Source organism: Diadema setosum, chromosome 11 (assembly GCF_964275005.1).
Source record: "Diadema setosum chromosome 11, eeDiaSeto1, whole genome shotgun sequence".
In the NCBI taxonomy this organism is placed as follows: domain Eukaryota; kingdom Metazoa; phylum Echinodermata; class Echinoidea; order Diadematoida; family Diadematidae; genus Diadema; species Diadema setosum.
Window position 1 is genome coordinate 37539886 of NC_092695.1, and position 19722 is coordinate 37559607.

At 38.7% G+C, this 19722-nt stretch overlaps 2 protein-coding genes and 1 long non-coding RNA gene across 3 annotated transcripts in view; 1 reads left to right on the plus strand and 2 right to left on the minus strand.

Moving 5' to 3' along the window:
* The window catches only part of LOC140235513 (microsomal glutathione S-transferase 2-like), a 245675-nt gene that overhangs the window by 58299 nt on the left and 167654 nt on the right, over positions 1-19722 (minus strand). The gene's annotated exons all lie outside the window — the stretch shown is intronic.
* LOC140235474 (UDP-glucuronosyltransferase 2C1-like) lies at positions 2803-18971 on the plus strand. The gene is made up of 4 exons (XM_072315501.1): positions 2803-3648; positions 16369-16597; positions 17196-17415; positions 18575-18971. Exons 1-4 carry the CDS (start codon positions 2803-2805, stop codon positions 18969-18971), a joined length of 1692 nt encoding a protein of 563 aa, XP_072171602.1.
* Positions 7883-11588, minus strand: LOC140234676 (uncharacterized). The gene is made up of 4 exons (XR_011901642.1): positions 11099-11588; positions 9644-9805; positions 8839-8984; positions 7883-7962 (listed from the first exon to the last, which is right to left on the minus strand). It is a non-coding gene; the product is annotated as an uncharacterized lncRNA (long non-coding RNA).

Sequence of the window (19722 nt, forward strand, 5' to 3'; positions counted from 1 at the left end):
TATGCATTTCATTCATTTGTTTTAAGTAATTTCTATTCATTTGTTAATATATTTTGTATAACTTTCTGATTTTTTCCGTAGATTGTTAACAATATGATTTGTTAAATGTATATTTTGTATATTATGTATTATTTCTTAATTTTTATGGAAATAAAGCCCAACTGAATGGAATTGAGTTGAATGGAATAACAACTTATGGAATCCTGGCATGGGGAAACTGCTGTACAACTAGACTTAATTCTTCATCATTGATACAGAAAAGAGCTATACGGATAATTAACTTCGCTACATTTCTGGAACACACTAATGTCTTATTCTTTTCCAGTAAACACTTATGATCCAGGATTTATATTATTTCAATATCGGATCATTTATGTATCAGTTAAACTCAGGTGGTCTCCCTGATGTGTTTTCTTCGATGTTTGTTAAAAATACAGAAGTTCATTCTTACCCTACTAGACAAAAATATTCTTGTCATCTTTCTCCTGTACGGACCGCTATCTGCTAATAACTACTACAGGACCAATATTTTGGAATGAGTTGGATAGAGAAATAATCAAATCTCAGTCTCTTAATCCATTTAAACATAAACTTATACTAGTTTTTCTGAATACATACTTATAGCTATTCTTCAATCCTCCTCGACATTATCTGTTCATACTTCGTATTACTGTCCTTATCGATTATGTAACATGTGCTTCGCTCGTGATTTCTTATTATCTCCTGAACCTCCTTTGTGCATATTTTGTATTGCTATTGTACACTGTATCTGACTTGTACCTAGCTCGGGTGATCACGCAACTCACAAGAAGTCTTAAAGGGATCGTATAGTTTTGGTCGAGACCCAATTTCAGGTTTCTAACATTTTTGGTGAGATAATGAGAAACCTCTTATGAAATATAAAAGAGCATGTAATTCTATGAGGAATTCAACGTTTATTTGATGAAAATTGGTTTTGAAATGGCTGAGATATCCCAAAAAATAGCAATTCTAATAAAGTGTGGGACCCACACTTTATTATGATCGCTTTGTTTTACTTTGTTTTTGGATGTTTCAGTCATTCCTAACCCGATTTTCATCAAATAAACTTTGAATTCCTCTTAAAATGGTATGCTCTGTACTATATCATACGTGTTTTCTTTGTATCTTGCAGAAAGTTAAGAGCCCAATTCTCATCTCCACCAATACTGTACCATCCCTTTAACACCGCGGACATTGTTTTCTTTGTCTTTTCTTTGTCTTTTTTATTCTTCGACGTTTATATTTCCCCAATTCACAAATTGTCATTCCTTCAATTCTATATGTCAAGTAAGAATTGATCTCACATCCGCATCTAGGAATCTACACCATACAAGCAATGTTTCTATGTAGATTCCTCATATTTCACATGTTAAATTGTCTTATAAGCTGTATTTGACAATTCATCTATGCTTTTGTATTGTTATGTTTATGGTTTATGTATTTGTTGAAATGTGGGATATGGAACAATAAAAACAAACAAACAAAACAAACTTAGTGACGAGAACACACAATACAAGAGATCTATGGGCTTCTTTAGCGGATTCTTCGTTAATTGTTTGCCTGTCGTCGTAAAAGAACCATTAAAAGAGGGAGAAATGTAATGCTTTTGACTCCATTTTTAACAGCTATAATGGTTTTGAATGATAATGATAATCTATTATCAATGGGAAGGCGAAATGTGATATCACAGCAACGTTTTCTGAACGTCCTTTATTCGTTCGACGTGAACGACCTCTTCATAATGTCTCGCGTACACTGTTGGATAGCTGTTTTGCTGAACGAGCACGTAATAAATAAAGAAATACAATATGAATAATATTAAAGAGGAGAATTTCCTTCTTCCTCTTAGTCGAAGAAAGCCGGCGCAGAGATGCCACCCGAAGATACACTCCCCTGCAAGTAATTTAAATTTCCTGTTTTAATCACAATCCTGAATTGAACACTACGGATATTGACACACAATACTTGAAAATGGTCACAACGATTCAAGCGTTATACAAAATAAATTTGTTAAAGACCTTCCTGTTTTCCCGCTCTAAATGGCAGGATACGATTAATTACTCGTCGTCTGACTATCTGCCTATGCCGCGCCTATCGCTCGAATTTTGTTTTAAAGCGTCTTCCTCTGAGAAGTCATGCTTTACATGCCCTCATAGTCACCCCTACGACTTTCATAGCACATAGTGAAAGTCAAGTTTGTCTTGAACTTTGATAAGGGCATTTCCCCCACCTAGTCATCGGGGGCAGGGCTGAACTACCTGGCATCTATAGCTGTAACCATGGAGGTGGATAATTGCGACCATGTTCGTTATGACGGGATTGCATGTGATAGGTAGCAATCATCTAGACATCCGTTTCAAGAGTGCTTCAGCGTTGACTTGAGTCCCAAAGTGATCAATTTACACTTTTGAGCGAAGTCATTTGAACAGGTCATGCTTCAGCGTTATGTTTAGGTAAACTTTAGCATGGCAGGACCGGCGACGGTAACGTATTTCGAAAAATCAAAATTATATAATGATCTAGAATCGCTGTTGATGGCAGCAATGTTTTGACAACAACGTGTGAATTGCTGCCATTTATATCGTTGCCCATTTCTTCTCGGCGAAAGTGCGCGTGCCAAATAATCCCCCATGCCTAGTTCTACCGCCACAAGTCTTCATGTTAACCTCTCAGTTTGCATCAATACTAGTACCCCACTATCCGTGCCACTCGCAACAACGCACGCGCCTTTTAGATTGAACTTCCGCTGGCACACTCATCCAGTTCATTGTGTTCCGCAACATGCATACCGTCACTCCACTCTGTCGAGTTCTTCTCCTTCTTCTACTTGCATGTAAACTGTCCCTAGCGGCAAACATTCTCATAACATCGGGCTCCAACTCTGGCAGCCATTTCTCTGTTCTGTCGACGGTTGCAAAGGCCCTAGTCGACCGTGGACACACGATTACCGCGCTGATCAGCGATGCCTACGCCTACAAGACGAAGGAGCCGCAACATGCGCACCTCAACTTCGATATCTTTCGTGAGAGCGAGACGAGTTTATCGAGGGATTGGCCTGCAATCTACGCTAAGTATCTCGTCGAGAAAAAAGTGTCACCTTTTGGTAACTTATTTCACTGGATGCCCCCTGCGGTGACCTCACTCGTGAGAAACTGCAGGGATATGATTGACCACTTCGTAGGAAAAGCAGTCCGGTACGATCTCTTCTTGTTCGATGGTCACAGTCCTTGCTCGCTGTTCCTTGCTGGTCGGCTCAACATCCCGTACGTCATCCTTATCCCCAGCGGCATCAAGCCTTCTCTAGCAAGACGACATGGCATCTCCGATACGTCCACCTACTACCCCGAGATGTCCACAGGTCTTTCGTACCGTATGAGCTTCTTCCAGCGGGTCTCGAACACCATCGCGGCACTATCGGGCGACGCAGTCGTCTTCTTCGAGTACGACGTCCTCAGCTTCATGCTCAGCTTCTCCTTCAACATAACGACCCCGATAAGGAGCTTGGCGTCCAACGCGCAGCTCGTGCTGGTCAACTCGGACTTCGCGGTAGATTTTCCTTTCCCTTTACAACCCAATGTCGTGACGGTCGGCGGTCTCACAACACGGCCCAACAGACCCTTGAGTGAGGTAAGAATTTCAAAGTGTCCTTGCATTTCATTCTTTGTTGAGAGATATTGCTTCATGCTGTGCTACTGTCTCGGGCATCTTATTACAGTGCAACACTTTAATTGTTGCAATGTTTGTTCGTAATGACCAGTATCAGAGTGCTGCTTCATAAAGTTATCACATGCAACAAAAGGAATTCACAATGATTCCAGATTGATGAGTGCAGCTATGGAAGCCAATCAGCTGAGTGAATTAACCATTTTTGGTTGTTGCTATGGTAATTGCATTTTTGCATGTTGCGGTCATTGCAATCATTCTCAATTACAAACCTAGACCCCTGGTCGCAGAAAGCGACAACTAGATATAAGCTGTTGATCAAAACAATCTGAAACTAAGTTTCATTATTATCATTTTACACTTGGTTAATGTGCTATTTTGCGAAATATTTACTGTTTGATTGAGAAATAAAACATCGAACAACCGAGCATCCGAACCATTCGATTCTTCATAAAGGAATACACAAAACGTACATCAATACCTTACATACACCGGTACCTCACACCGTATAACTATTTCCTGTTTAGGTAATTTGTTATTTGACTCAAATTAAGATGAATAATAACCATAGTAAAAGGAAGAACGTTTTAAATAGTTTAATCTAATAGATTAAGCGCTACAAGCAACGGTTTTCAAACATAGACAGAAGCGCCATCTTTGAAGCATGTCAGCTGTCGGTTAAGAAGACACACGTGCGTGGTGATGCTCTCTGAACAAAGGAAAAGCGCATCGATGTTCAGAATACGTGTGACGACATAATGATCCCTACGTAGGAGAGCACCTATAATGAATATCAATTTGCCCTCTCGAAACGAACAGGTGCGATTTTCAACTTAAAGAACAAACGAATGAAACACAAACAAATGAATTATGGGAGGATATTTCAGCAAAACTGGAAAAGATTCTAAGCATATAGAGTCAACTTCTACATCGGGGAAACCATTAGTGACACTTCTTAACATTCAGTGTGCGTTCTGTAAGATACAGGGATTGGGTACCAGTATAGCTTCATCAGCTTTAATAGGCATGTCACACTTGATCCGAGACAACGGATAAGAAATGGACGACTGGTAATCGGCTTGGATTCTGCTGGTAGAATAGCTTTACTTATTTTCTTTATTTTTGACCTAAAGTAACTTGATATGACAGGCACTATAGAACATGCTGGTGGACAACATAAATTCATTCCCGTATTATAGCTTGCTCATCACCTCAAAGACGTAACGCATTGTCACAGCTTGGGCAATTAACTGTACTCTTCTGTCGATGTCGATACCAGTGATAGTAGCAATATCTTAATATCAACCAGCAACTAAATAGCCACACAAAATATGTGAAGAAGGAAGACGTCAGCCGTTATTCTGTCTACTCTATTACATATCAAGACCTCTACCCTTACTGCACCAGGGGAGTGCCATCTAGCTTCGCCGATTTGCGCGATTGTGTCGAACGTATAATTGTCAATGAACAGAAATTTGCTAATCAACTAATGATCCTAATAATACATTCTCTTTGACACCATCTTTGCCTTAAACTTGTTAAAGGAAACCAAAAGCCAAAGAGAAATGTGGACTGAGTGAAAGCAGCAACATTAGTGGAAGACATCAGTGAAAGTCTAAGGAAAATCGGACAATGGATGCAAAAGTTATGAATTGTTAAAGTTTTGGTGTTGGAACCACTGGAGCAGGAGACTATTAGAGTTCATGACGTCATGTGTGGACAACAATATAAAGAAAATATAAAGAAAATTCAACATACTTTCACTTTCGTAATGAAAGAGCCTTTGACTACACACTAAGAAATCAGGGTTCAAAATTGAACCTCTAGGCGTGATGCAATAGCAGCACCCCTTTTCCCTCAAAATTTGAACCCCTGTCTAGGGTTCAATTTTGAACCCCATAAAAATGAACCCTTTTCCCTCAAAATTTGAACCCCTGTCTAGGGTTCAATTTTGAATTCCATAAAAATGAACCCTCGGAGTTCAAAACTGAACCTCAAGGTTTATTTTTTGCACCCAGGCAGGTTAAAAATTGAACCTCTGAAGGATACATTGTTTAACCTCAAGGTTGTAAAAAGGTTCATTCTTCCACCCAAAAGGGTTAATTCTTGAACTTTTCAGATATCAAAATTGAACCCTTTGCGGTGCATGTACGCTCCCTGGTTTTTATTTTTCCTCCTTAATGGGTTACATATATTATATATACATATATACATATATATATATATATATATATAATACATGTATTAAATAGACATATATATAATATACAATATTACATACAATATTATATATATTATATATCCTGCTGAAATAATGGAGATGTTCAAGCTTAAAGTACAGCACAGTGTTTACAGCTGTTCAATCAAACACATACTCCTTAGCAATGCCAACACATACTCCTTAACAATACCACCACCAATTCATTGTACATGCTGCTCATACTTCATGTTTGGCACACACTTTGTACAGAGAAATTAAAACATCTCTGCATCACAGATGATTACATTTCATGTTTGTTTAATAAAGTCTTGGGATGATAAAAAACGAGGAAAATTAAATAAAGAGAAAATCCCCATTTTCGTACATTATCTGAGTACAGTTCATCATTTGGTACATACAAACTTGTCACTTTCATTTGTCAAGATGGATGCATTTCTGCATTCACACAAAAATGCACATGTATTGATTTTATAGGCTAGGTTTTTATCATTCAAAACAAAGATTAAGTCAAATCAAGTTTTTGCATTATAATGTAATACATGTACAATAGAAAAAGTTAAATACAATACATGTACATAACATGTACTCATACAGTAATGAAATACAATGTATATTCAAATTTTGTAAATAAGGGAAAACAATATTCCCTGATGAAAAAAGAAATGTATCAAAGGTCTGTCATTATATTATCATTGCATCATTTTATTTCCCTATAAGAATTTCTTTATGACAAAAAATAAACATAAAAATCTCCCCCAAGCAGAAGAAAAAAATGAAACATTTGCAATCCATGTGCGTTGTGCAAAAAGTACACTTTTATCATCTAAAGAAAGCAGAGCTGTTAATTCCAGATGTTGCATGTGCAAGCAGTTACAACACAGTGAATTCAGGTAAAACAAATAAAACAGTCGAATAAAAAGTATACATGTACATTACAAAACCTTCATGGTTAGTTTCCACATGCATAGAAGGAAACAAAATGGCCACAATACTTTCCAGCTACATGTCTATGCAAATGAATGAAAATACTTCATAAATTAAAGATTATCTAGAAACCTTCAAAAAAGATAAAGATCATTAACAAGTAATCAAAGCACAGTACACAAATATTAGTAGGATTTCCGTGAACACATCTTTACATGGCTAATGTTTACATACAATAATTGTAAAGGTTAGTATCCTCACCTGTTACATAACAGATGGAAAAGAAGGATACCAAGTTTGCTGAAACTGCAATAAAATATATAATCAACACCACTAATACACACACACATGCAAATTGTGACAAGCAAAAAAGGAAAAAGGACCCCCCCCCCTCCCTCCTTCCTCTAACAGCATCCAATTAACCAAAAGTATGGGGATATGTCTATTCCATCGATATAGGGATGGCATTTGTAACTAGAATCACATTGTATATAGTACGAGATATGATAGAAGACAGAGGAACACTCAGAGATAATAGTACGATAGCATAGGCAGGATAGGAGAGGCATAAAACAGGAAGGTACAGGAATTGTCCAGCTTTATACAGAAAGCTTGAATGATACCACTGTACTACAGTGTAATTCTCAGTGCTGGCTCAAGGCTAAAAGTCATCTTCCACCCAAAACATCAAAATGCAGCTTATATTCATAAGCGAGAATGACAAGAAAACCAAACTACTCTATTATAGCTGCAAGAATTTCTATAACAACCTCGAGGATGATAGTACTGTACAAAGTGTCAGCATACAAAACAATACATTTTTTTTTTAGTGTTTTAGTCATTTAGGCAGAGGATGATACACAATGCAAAGCAGATACAAGTATTAACTCATCATCATACAAGTAGCCACAGGGTTGTAAATCTACAGTGATTTCTTTAAAATCATTCCATGAAGTGTTCTTCACAATATTACCTGCCAGTATTCTACATTGATTTTATGAAGACTGTTTCAGATTGTAGTTGATTGCCCTGGACAAAGGTTTCATCATGGATGCATCTGTAAAACTGAGTGAAGTGGTAGCGATTCATTCCACGAAGACAGCTGAAGAAGGTGCCTCAGTCATGCAGAATACCTGGGGGAAAACAACAACAACAACGAAAGTGTTACACTCTCCTCTGTATAGTGATACAAAAATGTACAATATATCATACATTTATTGAGAAGATTAATTTCTGGGAAGAAGGAAAACACCTAATTGAACATTTCTATGGGTTGCACTTTCCTGACAAATCACAAGCACAACAGACTCTACACACCCTCTTAAGCTTAAATTTGATTGTAGGGTAACAATCTCAAAACAATGCTATACTACATGTACAATGTAATTCTAGAACTTTAATAGACCATACACTCTACACTGAAAATTTGAAAATGTTCTGCCATCTGGATGAAATATATGCCAATGAAGAACAGGTGAAGTCAAAATTACTTGTGGGGGCCATCAACCCTCTCCATGAAAAAGGCCATACTGATCATGTACAGAGTTTTCACATTCAATGCAAAAATGCAGATTAACCTTGAACTGGGAACAACTGTTGATTGAGAGAAGAGAGATGACCAGTCCAGTCGTATACTGGGACAAATGTCTTGTCCAGGATCATCCTCCTTTTATGTTGATGCAGTGACTGCATCAGCAATTCGGTACAGCGTATTTGGCCCAGTATACACTGGACTCCTGTTATAATGAGGTCCTCAGGGCCTACAGTTTTCTTTCGTTTTATCAAAGTTTTGTTACAACCAAACAAGTAAACAATAAAGCAACAAATGTAGAGCCAATAACATTATGGCCTCAATTTCAGTTTTGTTGTAACGTTATTTATTAGAACATGAGTGCACTGTGTGTATGTATAAAGATTGATGCATTAAAGAGTTCCATAAATAATACATCTGAACATACAATGCAAAAAAAAAAAAAAAATGAGGCACAGCAGTTTCGTGATCAACTCACAGTATTGTTCTTTGGCAGATCCATTACAGGTCAGTTGCAGGTTAGGTGGCAGCGACATATGGCAGCAGATCTTTCCGGACTTTGCGAAATGTTGGCAAGGTTTATTTCTTCCTTGGCGTTGTAGTGTTGCGATTCCTGCGTTAAATCTATTAAGTACAAAAGTAAACCAAATACATGGTATGTCATCTTTGATAATCCAACTAAAAAACAACAGTAATGTAGAGCTGTGCAAGAAAGAATTGGATGCTATACATATGGCCACAGGAACCAGGGGGACTCGGGCCCCTACTTTTTCGGCACCATACAAAGGAAAACATTATAAGGTGTCCCCACTTCGGGTCCCAATCCCCCCCCCCAACTTTCTTTACCCGAAAGTGTGTAAGTGGCACTAGAAAGAAATACATGTAGATAAAAACCTCGAAGTGTGAGCACCATAAGGATCTGTTTTTTTTTCGCTGAATACTTTTTTTGTTTTGTTTTGTTGGTGTTTTTTTTTTTTTTTTTTTTTGCTTGTAAGCTGAAACCTGGAAGTGGCACCAGAAGTTGCATTCGCGGCCTTTTTTTTTTTTTTTTTGCTTGTTAGCTCATGAAACTAGGAAGTCCCCCCCCCCCCTTTTGAAGACCTTCCGCCAACAGTGATACAAAGACTCTGCATGGCATACTGCAATTAATCTTACAAGATTAACCATTCCATCTTTGCAACTCTTACAGATAATTAATGCTGCATTTGCAACATTCATAAGAAAACAGTTTTTATATCAAAGGGAGCAAATGTGCATTTTCCTGGCCTGCAGAGAAAACTCACCTTTGCCTTGGTGTCACAAGTAGAGAAGAAGCTTTGACATCAGGTTTCATACCGAGAATACTCCCAGGGAGTAGGATGCAATTCAGCGCAGCATAGTCCATAATGAAACAAACAACATCCTTCATTTGCTGTAAGGACAAGGATGCTTCAAACACCTTTGACCTGAAGAAAGAAAGAAAGGGGAAAAAGAAAGAAACTTGCAATGACAACACAGAAATTTGAATTTATATTGAACTGTTCATGTGCAGTAGGCCCTATAACAAATCTGCAGGTAACAGTGCCGTCAATGCAATACAAAGCACAAGGGTCTGAGTAACGTACATTTGTTGTACCAATTGTAACCTCAAATTTACCACCACCCACCAGTTTAATATGTAGATCAATGATGTCTGCACAGCGCATGGCGATGTCAATAGGCTATTATATAGATTGCCCACACTTAATACTAGTCTGCTACATGACTTACAACGCTGCTGGCAACTTGTATTTTCACCTCGAAATCAGTATAATTTGACTGTTGTTCACCATGTCTATAGATATAGAGTGTATACATGTAATGTAGATCTACTTGAAATATCTCTTCTTTGTTTTTTTTTTTTTTTTTGTTTTTTTTTTGTTTTTTTTTTTGTTTTTTTTTTTTTTGATAATCCGTACCGGTATCATCAGCTTCACGCCCTTGCCACACTGACACAGCTAAACCTTAGTCTAGCTAGTCGGCCACTACATACCGTACAGGAAACTTTTGTACTCAGTCTGCACTGTGTACTGTAATTGGTACTGACTGCGGCACTGTACAACCAAACCCAAGTAAGAAGGAATTTCTTTCACACTGATGATTACTAGCTGTACCTCCTCTGCCTTAGTACAGTTTGATGCACATTCTCTCATTCAGTGTTTCAATCACCGGTATCCCTCCGTATCATGTCACCACGGACCGCGACTCTTCACACAGCTTATCATGCAGACTGTATCAGGGTACAGGGGCATCATACTGTATGACTAGTGACAGTGCGCGATCGAGTCTTAGTCCCATACACAGTTGTAAAAGAGCCCGAACGCTTCGAGTTCGGGCAGGTCGCAACAGTTAGCGTACTGACTCTGTAGACTGTACAGTAAGTCAGTCTCGACTGTCTCATAAGCACATGCAATAGAAGACAAAACAGTATCACAAATCACTATACATTAAACTACCATTAGATTAAACAATGCAAACTGGTTTGCCTTATTTCTTGTCGATCCCTAAATGGCAGTAGTATAGTAACCGTAAAAAGGTCCGTATTACTCCCCATTACTGCATTAGGTCATGCGATTTTACATACAGTGTGTTAATACACGCGTGAACGTGGTAACAAAGAACGGCACGACAAACGATTGAAATTATTACCGAAGAAATGAAAGATCTAGCCGCACAGAAGCGCAACCCAAATAAGTCATGATTTGTGATCATTTACTCACCTTAATCTTGTATAAATCAGCAAGTCTTGCAACGAGAAAGCCCCGCTTCAATGCAATTGCATGGGAGTTCTAGAACGAATGGAAGTGAACTGTCGCGACGCTTTGCTTTGTGACACGTATGTACACATAGCTAGCTAGCTCGCTGTATGCGGTGGCGATGCGAGCTTACAAAAAAACGGAGCCTCGATCGTCTTCTCTGATGTGATTGGTTAATTTCCGGGATTGGCGTGTTAGTCTTTGCTCACGTACTGTTTATGAAACTGGCACGAACAAAAAATGCTATATCATTTTATCAAACACCAACAAACATCTTTATATTGATTGATTTGCAATCTTAAAGATGAACATCATCCACAATTCAAATCACTACTGATACTGCATTACAAATCCTAACATGTTTGAACGCAACAGTATGATCTAGATTTTTGTAGCAGACTAACTCTTCTATTTGGAGGTTCAAAAATTAATCTTTCTCAAAAGTGAACCCCTTTCGGAGTAAATAGCACCCATAGAAGTTAAATATTTAACCCTAGTCCACGCAAGGGTGCATTGGGTCAAACTCAACCCCAAATTGAACCCTGATTTCTTAGTGTGTAACCGCTTTCAGAAAGCAGGGTGAATTATTACGACATCAAGGTTGATGGAATGTGTAATTTTCATGAAAAATGAATTTTTGTGGCATTTTCATTATATTTTCTTTATATTGTTGTCCACAATGACATCACACTCTCTAGTAGTCTCCGGATCCAGTGGTTCCAACACCAAAACTTTAAGAATTCATCGCTTTTCCTCAAACTTTCATTGATGTGTTCTACTAATATTGCTGCTGTGACTCAATGCACATTGCTCTTTGGGTTTGGGTTTTCTTTAATGTTAATGGACTGAGGCGTATTGCTACACCTAAGGGGGCTCGCTGATTAGCGATTATATGGATTGCTGCAATGCTGACGAAACAGGCTTGGCAAGGGGTGAAGAACTCTGAATTCACCGCGTAGCCCTGAACAGCTCGCAGATCTTTACTAATCAAAAACTCAAAAGAACATGGTTTACGGGAAATATGCTGGCATCTAGCTTTGCTGAAACATTCCAGAGCTTAGTCACCTCCTGTCCTAGTTTGTAAGAGTCTCAATAACTTGGAACATTGAAAATAACGATTTCTGACAAATGTTGTTTATCAGCATTGACAGAATTACAACTTTTTGGTAACCTGCTATGCATCATTTTTTTTTTTCGTTCTTGTAATCTGGAGTGCTTGATCGCATCTAAACTTTATTGAGATCCCCCAGTGTGTTCATTTGATGGCAAGCCTTCCAACCATTCGGTGAAAGGTTGTCTACATTAAAATGAGACTGATAATAACTCATCGAAGAGCGTGTAGAATCTCTAGAATTCAAAGTACCGATAACAGAAGCTTGCCGCTTGCGGAATTTTATCTTTCTTTAGTCATGACAGCAACCAACAGTTTGAGCACTTGAGAGTACAAGCTTCTACATCATGATAAATGTGATGATAAAAAAAAAGAATATATATATATATATATGGTACTGCCGTTGAAGTTTATAATTTTTATGTATCTTTCAATATTCAAAGGTTCTGCGTCAATGATTTCCCCCAATGGACTGATCAGTTTCTAGTGCTTCCATTCTTGACGCAACTTAAGTAGGTTTCCAGACTTACAGCACTTTCCACAGGACATTAATAATTCTTGGACACATACTGTACAGTGCACTGAAGCAGGCGTGTGGATACATCATTGTACATGCGTATCCAATACTGCACACGCCTGATAATATGCAGGCCGATGAGTGTAAGTTTGCGGGTGCTGTGGGTATGTAGGAGAAATAACTCAATGTTCATAAAAGGAACATGATACAACTGTGTATATGCATGTTTGTAAGTATGACTGGTATATGTGTATGTATATACTTGTAGACGAGCAGAAGATTCCATTATACTTGTTAGTATCTTAAGATTTGTCTCAGTTAAAGACATTGCTGAATGTAGATTCTTATTATTATGATCATTGCTGAATTTGTTTCCCGCCTGGGTGTCTGGACATCACTACCCGTCAAATTTCGATTTTTAAACTGTTATCATGTGACTTTCATTCGGCATAACTATGCAGAAAAAAGGGGGAAAGAATAGCTGTAACTGTACATGTACGCGTACACAAAACCATGACGATAATGATTGAAAAAGCGTAGCAATATCTAACACCACATGCGGCGTACCATACGTTTAATTAACGGTTATTTGAAGTTCAACGCGTCGTCAACTGACACCTCGTCACCGATTAGGGTCTTTTGACTGCAGGACTTTTGGCTGGCATTTTTTTTTTTTGTCGTTTCGACACCGAAAGAAAGGCTTTAACTACTCACTTCCCTCTTAAGAGGGTCTTTCCGTATATTCGCGCGTCGAAAACATATTTTTCTGATCTTTTGCGAAGTAATACACGTCCGCCCTAACTCGAACTGTAAAAATGTTCACTTGTTAGAACAACAAAATAAAGACAAATAAACTGTACCGTAGCTGTTAATAAGTGATGTTTAAGAGACGGAAGCTTGATAAGAAAGAATTATAAATGAATGAAGGTAAATCATCTCCTCACCACAGTTCCGCATTATTGTTTTATGTGAATTATCGGTATCTAATGAAATGAAACGATTATACCCAAAATATTCAATGCTTTATTGGAAACCTCACAAAACGAACAACAAATTTCTAGAAAAAAAAGCCTGCAAGCAATAAAATCCTAAGGATTGGGAACTGGAATGCAGTAGCCCCCTTCTTTTATGGCTGAGACGATGATGAATATGACAACAATAATGACAATAATGTTAATGATGATGACAATTATAATAATATATAATAATCATAAAAATAACAATGATATGAAGAAGAAGAAGAAGAAGACAGAAGAATAAGAACAAGAACAAGAAGGTTACAATTATATGCGATGACTTACTGAATAGGACCTAATTTGCGATATGATCAAAGCATTTCGGAACATGTCAGAAACCGTTGATACTTTGTAGAATAAGATAAGATAAAGTGGGATAGTATTCCAGTATGTACATGATATAACATAGCATTCATTTCATTTGCAATTTAGTAAGAGGTGACTGAGATTATCATAGTATCCGAGAAACTGTGTTTTGTTTCTTACCCCACATGCCCTAAAGGAGTACCACGTCACGGTGAACTGAGATCATTGTGGTGATTATGCGTTACCAAGGCAACATATCTCCCTTTCTGTCTCTAACCTAACCCTCTCAGGCTTTCTCCGTTTCTTTCTCGCCGTGAGTCTAGCCCATGCTCTCCTTCATGCGGGGAGAAGGCAGACAGGAAACTAAGAAGCCGATCCACACGGCGATGAGTAACTCTTCCCTCAATCCACTCATGTCAACAAACTTTTTGCACCCTGCTTGTCCCTACTCCTCCCCCCCCCCCCCAGTCAATTGCACCTTCACCATTACACAGCCCCCTCTTTTATTTACTATTACAGGCCCATGCAAGTCATAACCGGACGTATTAACATTTATGGGTAGTTCTCCTTCATGATGAAGAGCTATTTATTCCAAATGTTTCTTTCAGTACTTGGAACAGTGGAATGTACATAGTTCCCATGATCAGAGTTTAGGTTAACTTTTGGTCGGTACAAAAGTGTATGCTAGAGATTCGAGTAGGTTAATGTACGTATATCTATTTCAGAATACAGATGTGGATGTGAAAACATGTTTTGCGATTCCGCAAATACTTTTACGTATATTTGTCATTAGAATCAGTTACTGATCTCGCTTCCGAAATGGAAACTCTTCTCACTTTTGATAAATGCATAAGTCAGTTGATAGGCAATACTAAAGTGCATGATGAAAAATAAGTTTCTCAGACCATCACTTATAATCTTGTCTCAATGAACTAAAAATCAAACAAGTTATAGTACATACCACAAATACTGTACAAGCGCCATCATTGTCGGATACAGTTACAAATCTTTGTCCATTTTGCCGTCATTTATTTTTGTCCAAATTGTGCAAAATACTGTAAGTCAAGTGATGCTAAATTGATTTTGTTATCTTATCCTTTGGATGAAAGTTTTATAACTGTACGAGTACGATGCACTGGTGAGTGCCCACGTAGTGACGCAGCATGACACGCTATCATAGAATCGGAGCAGATCGAAGAATGCATTGAAACAAAACGGTACTGCTTAATATAGAGGAAAAGGTGAAATGTAAAAAGGGAAGACAATGTTATTTTCAAAACAATTTCTAAGTTAAAACTATGTTGCCAGTTCGGTAGACTAATCTTTGTAAGAAACCATAAACATAATATGGAGGGAAAAGCTATTCTTAGCGTGCTCAAACTGTGATCCAGACTGTAATTCAGACATCAGCTTTATTACAAACGAAGTAAGGGATAAAAAAAACTTGAATACAGAGCGTGACACTAAGAGCGTGCCAGCGTCTTTTACAGTTTTTATTTCAGTGTCATTAATGCAAATAGAATGGAAGTGTCTGTCCAATTTTTTTTTTCTTTTTACATTGATCAATTTCCGTCGTTGTGTGTAGACAAAGTTGCGAGCGATTTTTTTTTTTCTTATGACTTGACTATCGAGGGAGAGTAATCGTGCAGCTGATAATGGACGTCCGGGCGATTGGACGCCAAACAAAGCGTCCATTACCCAAAGCGCACCCGACCAATCGTATCAACTGTTCTCTACCGATTAACAATCACTTCCGGTGCAATTTTGGGAAGAAAACAAAAGTCCGCGGTGTATCGACTCTTTTACTCGGCAAGCTAAGACTCTTGACCAAATTGCCCTTCCATTGCTGGACTTGATCCCAGTTTTCCTTCCCAACGCTGTACTAGGGATGATAAATTAGTGATTGTAATTTTCGTGTAGCTGACAACAATGTAAAATGATGAGTAGAAAACGCATCCAAAGGATTGTATCATTCGTAGAGGGTGAAAACTCAAAGATCTGAGTTAAACACCATAATCTGGCTTTCTCTTGTGTGTCTCTGTTGTTGTTGTTGTTTTTTTTTTTTTTTCATTTCTTCTTTGTGTGCCCGTTAACCATTTACTGTATGTGGGGTCCTTTGGGGACCTGAATACAGTTTAGGATTCTAGCAGGGAACAGGTCAATATGTTTCAACTTTCTACCATGGCGTGATCTTGTTTACTGAATCTTTGTCTCGTTTTTTGTCAAACTCGTATGATAATTACGATGTTATAATATATATTTCATCCTCTTTGATTTCTGTCAGGAATGGGAAACCTTCATAAAGTCATCGGGAAAACACGGTGTGGTTCTCTTCACTCTCGGCACCTACGCGGGTTCTGCCATGACGCCCTACGAGATGGAGAAATTTGCGCGCGCTTTTGCCGCCATCCCGCAACTCGTCGTCTGGCAGATGAAGGAAGAACCGCCCGCCTCTCTTCAGCTTTCGAGCAACATCAGAATTGTGCAATGGATGCCACAAAATGATCTCTTGGGTACGTTACACAATTGAGTTTGTTTTCTGAACGCACGGCAGGGCCCTGTTTCATAAAGCTGTTCGTAAAGTTACGCGTCACTTTACGAACGACTGGAATATGAAGTTCCAATATTATGTTTGACATTTTTCCCCTTACGTTTTTAACAAAGTACGGCGTTATGTCAATATTTCATCTACATTGGGGCAAAAATACACTTTCAACTAAAAAACATGTGTTAGAATGTAAGAATAAACAATATCATCTACAAATTTCAACTTTAGCTATTGAAATTTACAATGAATAGGAAACCACTTGGCTTGCCATATATAAGTCGTTAGTAAAGTCGTGCGTAACTTCACGAACAATTCTATGAAACAGGGCCTAGGAGTATGACAATTGTCCCCCCCCCCCCCCATCAATGGGATGAAGCTCTCCAACAGATATTACATCCCTTCAATATTTCATGGTCTTCCTGAAGGCCTACAATAATATAAATAGATTCATGCTGTCAATAATAGATTCATGATATCGCTATCAGTTCATTTTTATTTTCATTTTGCTGGATTGATGTTAACACTATAAAAAATGTCACATTTCCATGACTCGAATAACCTAGGACACCCAAGTCTCAAGGCGCTTGTCTTTCACGGTGGCAACAACGGCATGTACGAAGCCCTCTACCATGGTGTACCGATGGTGGTTATGCCGCTGATCTACGATCACCCCGACGTGGCCGCACGCGTGGTCGATCGCCGGATGGGCGTCGTCGTCGACTTCTTCTCCTTCACCAGCGAAGAACTGACGCTCGCCATACAGACGGTTATCAATAATTCGAGGTAAGTGTACTCATTTCCTCAACACGTGAGAAAAAGTCTGCAACAGGTGAGAATGATGTATTAATTGTTAAAAGGCTTTTAGGAGATAATTTTATGCTTTCCTGAATAACAAAGGAAATAATTCTTTGATATTGCTAACGCTGACAAAAACTTTCTTGAAACGCCATAGAAATTCTACAATATTTGTTGTCAAATTACACTGTACCCATTCCGCTACAGATAGCCAGTAGATGTTGTCTTCTGTAAGGTGTAAAATACCTACAACTAAAGTTGAGACAATGACGTTGAAGCTCAAAGCATCCCTTTATCAACATATATCTTTGTAATTATCTATCCATTCGTTCCCTCATTTACATTGATATGCCCCTGTATCTCTCTGTCTCTCTCTAGCTGCCTCCATAAACGTATCTATTATATTGCAACTGATTGACAAATTGCCCGACATCGACGTAAATAAGCACTGAATTGATCAGTGTTTTAGTAGTAGCCATGATTAAAAATAATGGGCGTACATACTCGAGCAGGATTCGAACCTACAACCTCCTGATCACCGGACAGGCGTCATCTCCACTAGACCAACGAGCTTTCGCCCGACAGCAAGTGTTTGTTCTAATCCTTATAGCATGCAGCGGGTACTGCGTAATTATTCAAATTCATAAAATTCTTCCGTCGAGATGTGTTCATTGCAACTGATTGACAAATTGCCCAACATCGACGTAAATAAGCACTAAGTTGATCAGTGTTTTAGTAGTAGCCATGATAAAAAAAAAAATCATGTCGATGTCGATGTTGGGCAATTTGTCAACTAATTTGAATAATAAAAGCAGTACCCGCTGCATGCTATAAGGATTAGAACCAGCACTTGCTGTCGGGCGGAAGCTATGTGGTCTAGTGGAGATGACCTGTCCGGAGATCAGGAGGTCGTAGGTTCGAATCCTGCTCGAGTATGTACGCCCATGATTTTTTATCATGGCTACTACTAAAACACTGATCAATTCAGTGCTTCAGTACCTATTATATGTTTGGTGTTTTGTTTTTTTCTAGCAATTCATATTTTCATATTAGGGATTGTGGTTTTAACCCGTCAAGAATTTACCTGCTTGACAATCTAATAGTCGATATCTTTGCTGATTTTACTCCACTTGTTTATCTATTGCAGCTACCGGCATCACACTCAGAGAGTGTCTGCCATCTTCAAGGCTCACCCTCAACCGCCGCTTGAGCGGGCGGCGTTCTGGATCGAGCACGTGCTGAAGTACGGCGGCGACTACCTCCGCTCGTCGCGCACCGACCTCTACATCTGGCAGGTGTACTCGCTCGACGTCTACGCCTTCCTTCTCCTCCTCGTCTACCTCTCCTATCGCGTTCTAAAATTCTGCGTGGTGCGACGATATCACAGGCACTTTCTTGCAGCCATCTTTACTTGTTTGAAGCTGCCACTGAGATGTATTTTCCCGCTGGGTCTTCGCCATGTCATCGGCAGTAGCATCGGCTGGGGCGTGACGGGTAGATTAAGGAAGAGGTGGACATCTTCTAATAGTGTCGTTAAAGTCTGACTGTCACGTTCTTTTCATAATCGTTATGTCGCATCAGATGGTAGCGGCAGCCTTCGAATAATTTCTTGTTTAAATTGAGTGATTTTCAAACACTGCAAAGCAGTTATTTGACGTCGTGGTATAGTTCTGTTTTATTCATCAGTTAATCGTCCTCTTATCGCTTAAAGTGATTCTTTTTAATCAACTCCTGCTTATGCATTCAATGTCACAGACACTTTAGCCACACTGTGAGTGACTAATCCCCAAAGATAGTCGATGAAGTCTGTGACTTTGCGCTCACTAGGGGAACATCGTTACTCATGACGTCGTCATGACGTCATGAGTAACGAGTTACTCATGACCAAGACCGGTATTCTGACTCACCTACAAGACTGTACACCCATGCAATGATTAATTGACATCAGAAATGTCGCAATGATCTTATCGTTTTGCCAGTATTTGACCCAATTCGTCCGAATGTGTGTTGTGTACAATTACTGCCTTTCATCGAAAATGACTTTGCTATGATAGGGATAAAATATTAGTCCTGAATTGTAGTTGTTAAACTTTATGTAATGTAAAGAAAAGAGTGTGTACTTACTCAGTATTCTATCGCGCAGAGAAAGAGAGTGACATGACGGTTTCAGCTTCGATATTCTGAGACCTGATACTAACCGTCTCTTGGTAGTGTTCAGCTAAACGTATTTTCGTTGTTGTTAGAATAGGAAATCTAGTGTTGTCATTGGAGTATTATAAACATACTAAAACAACA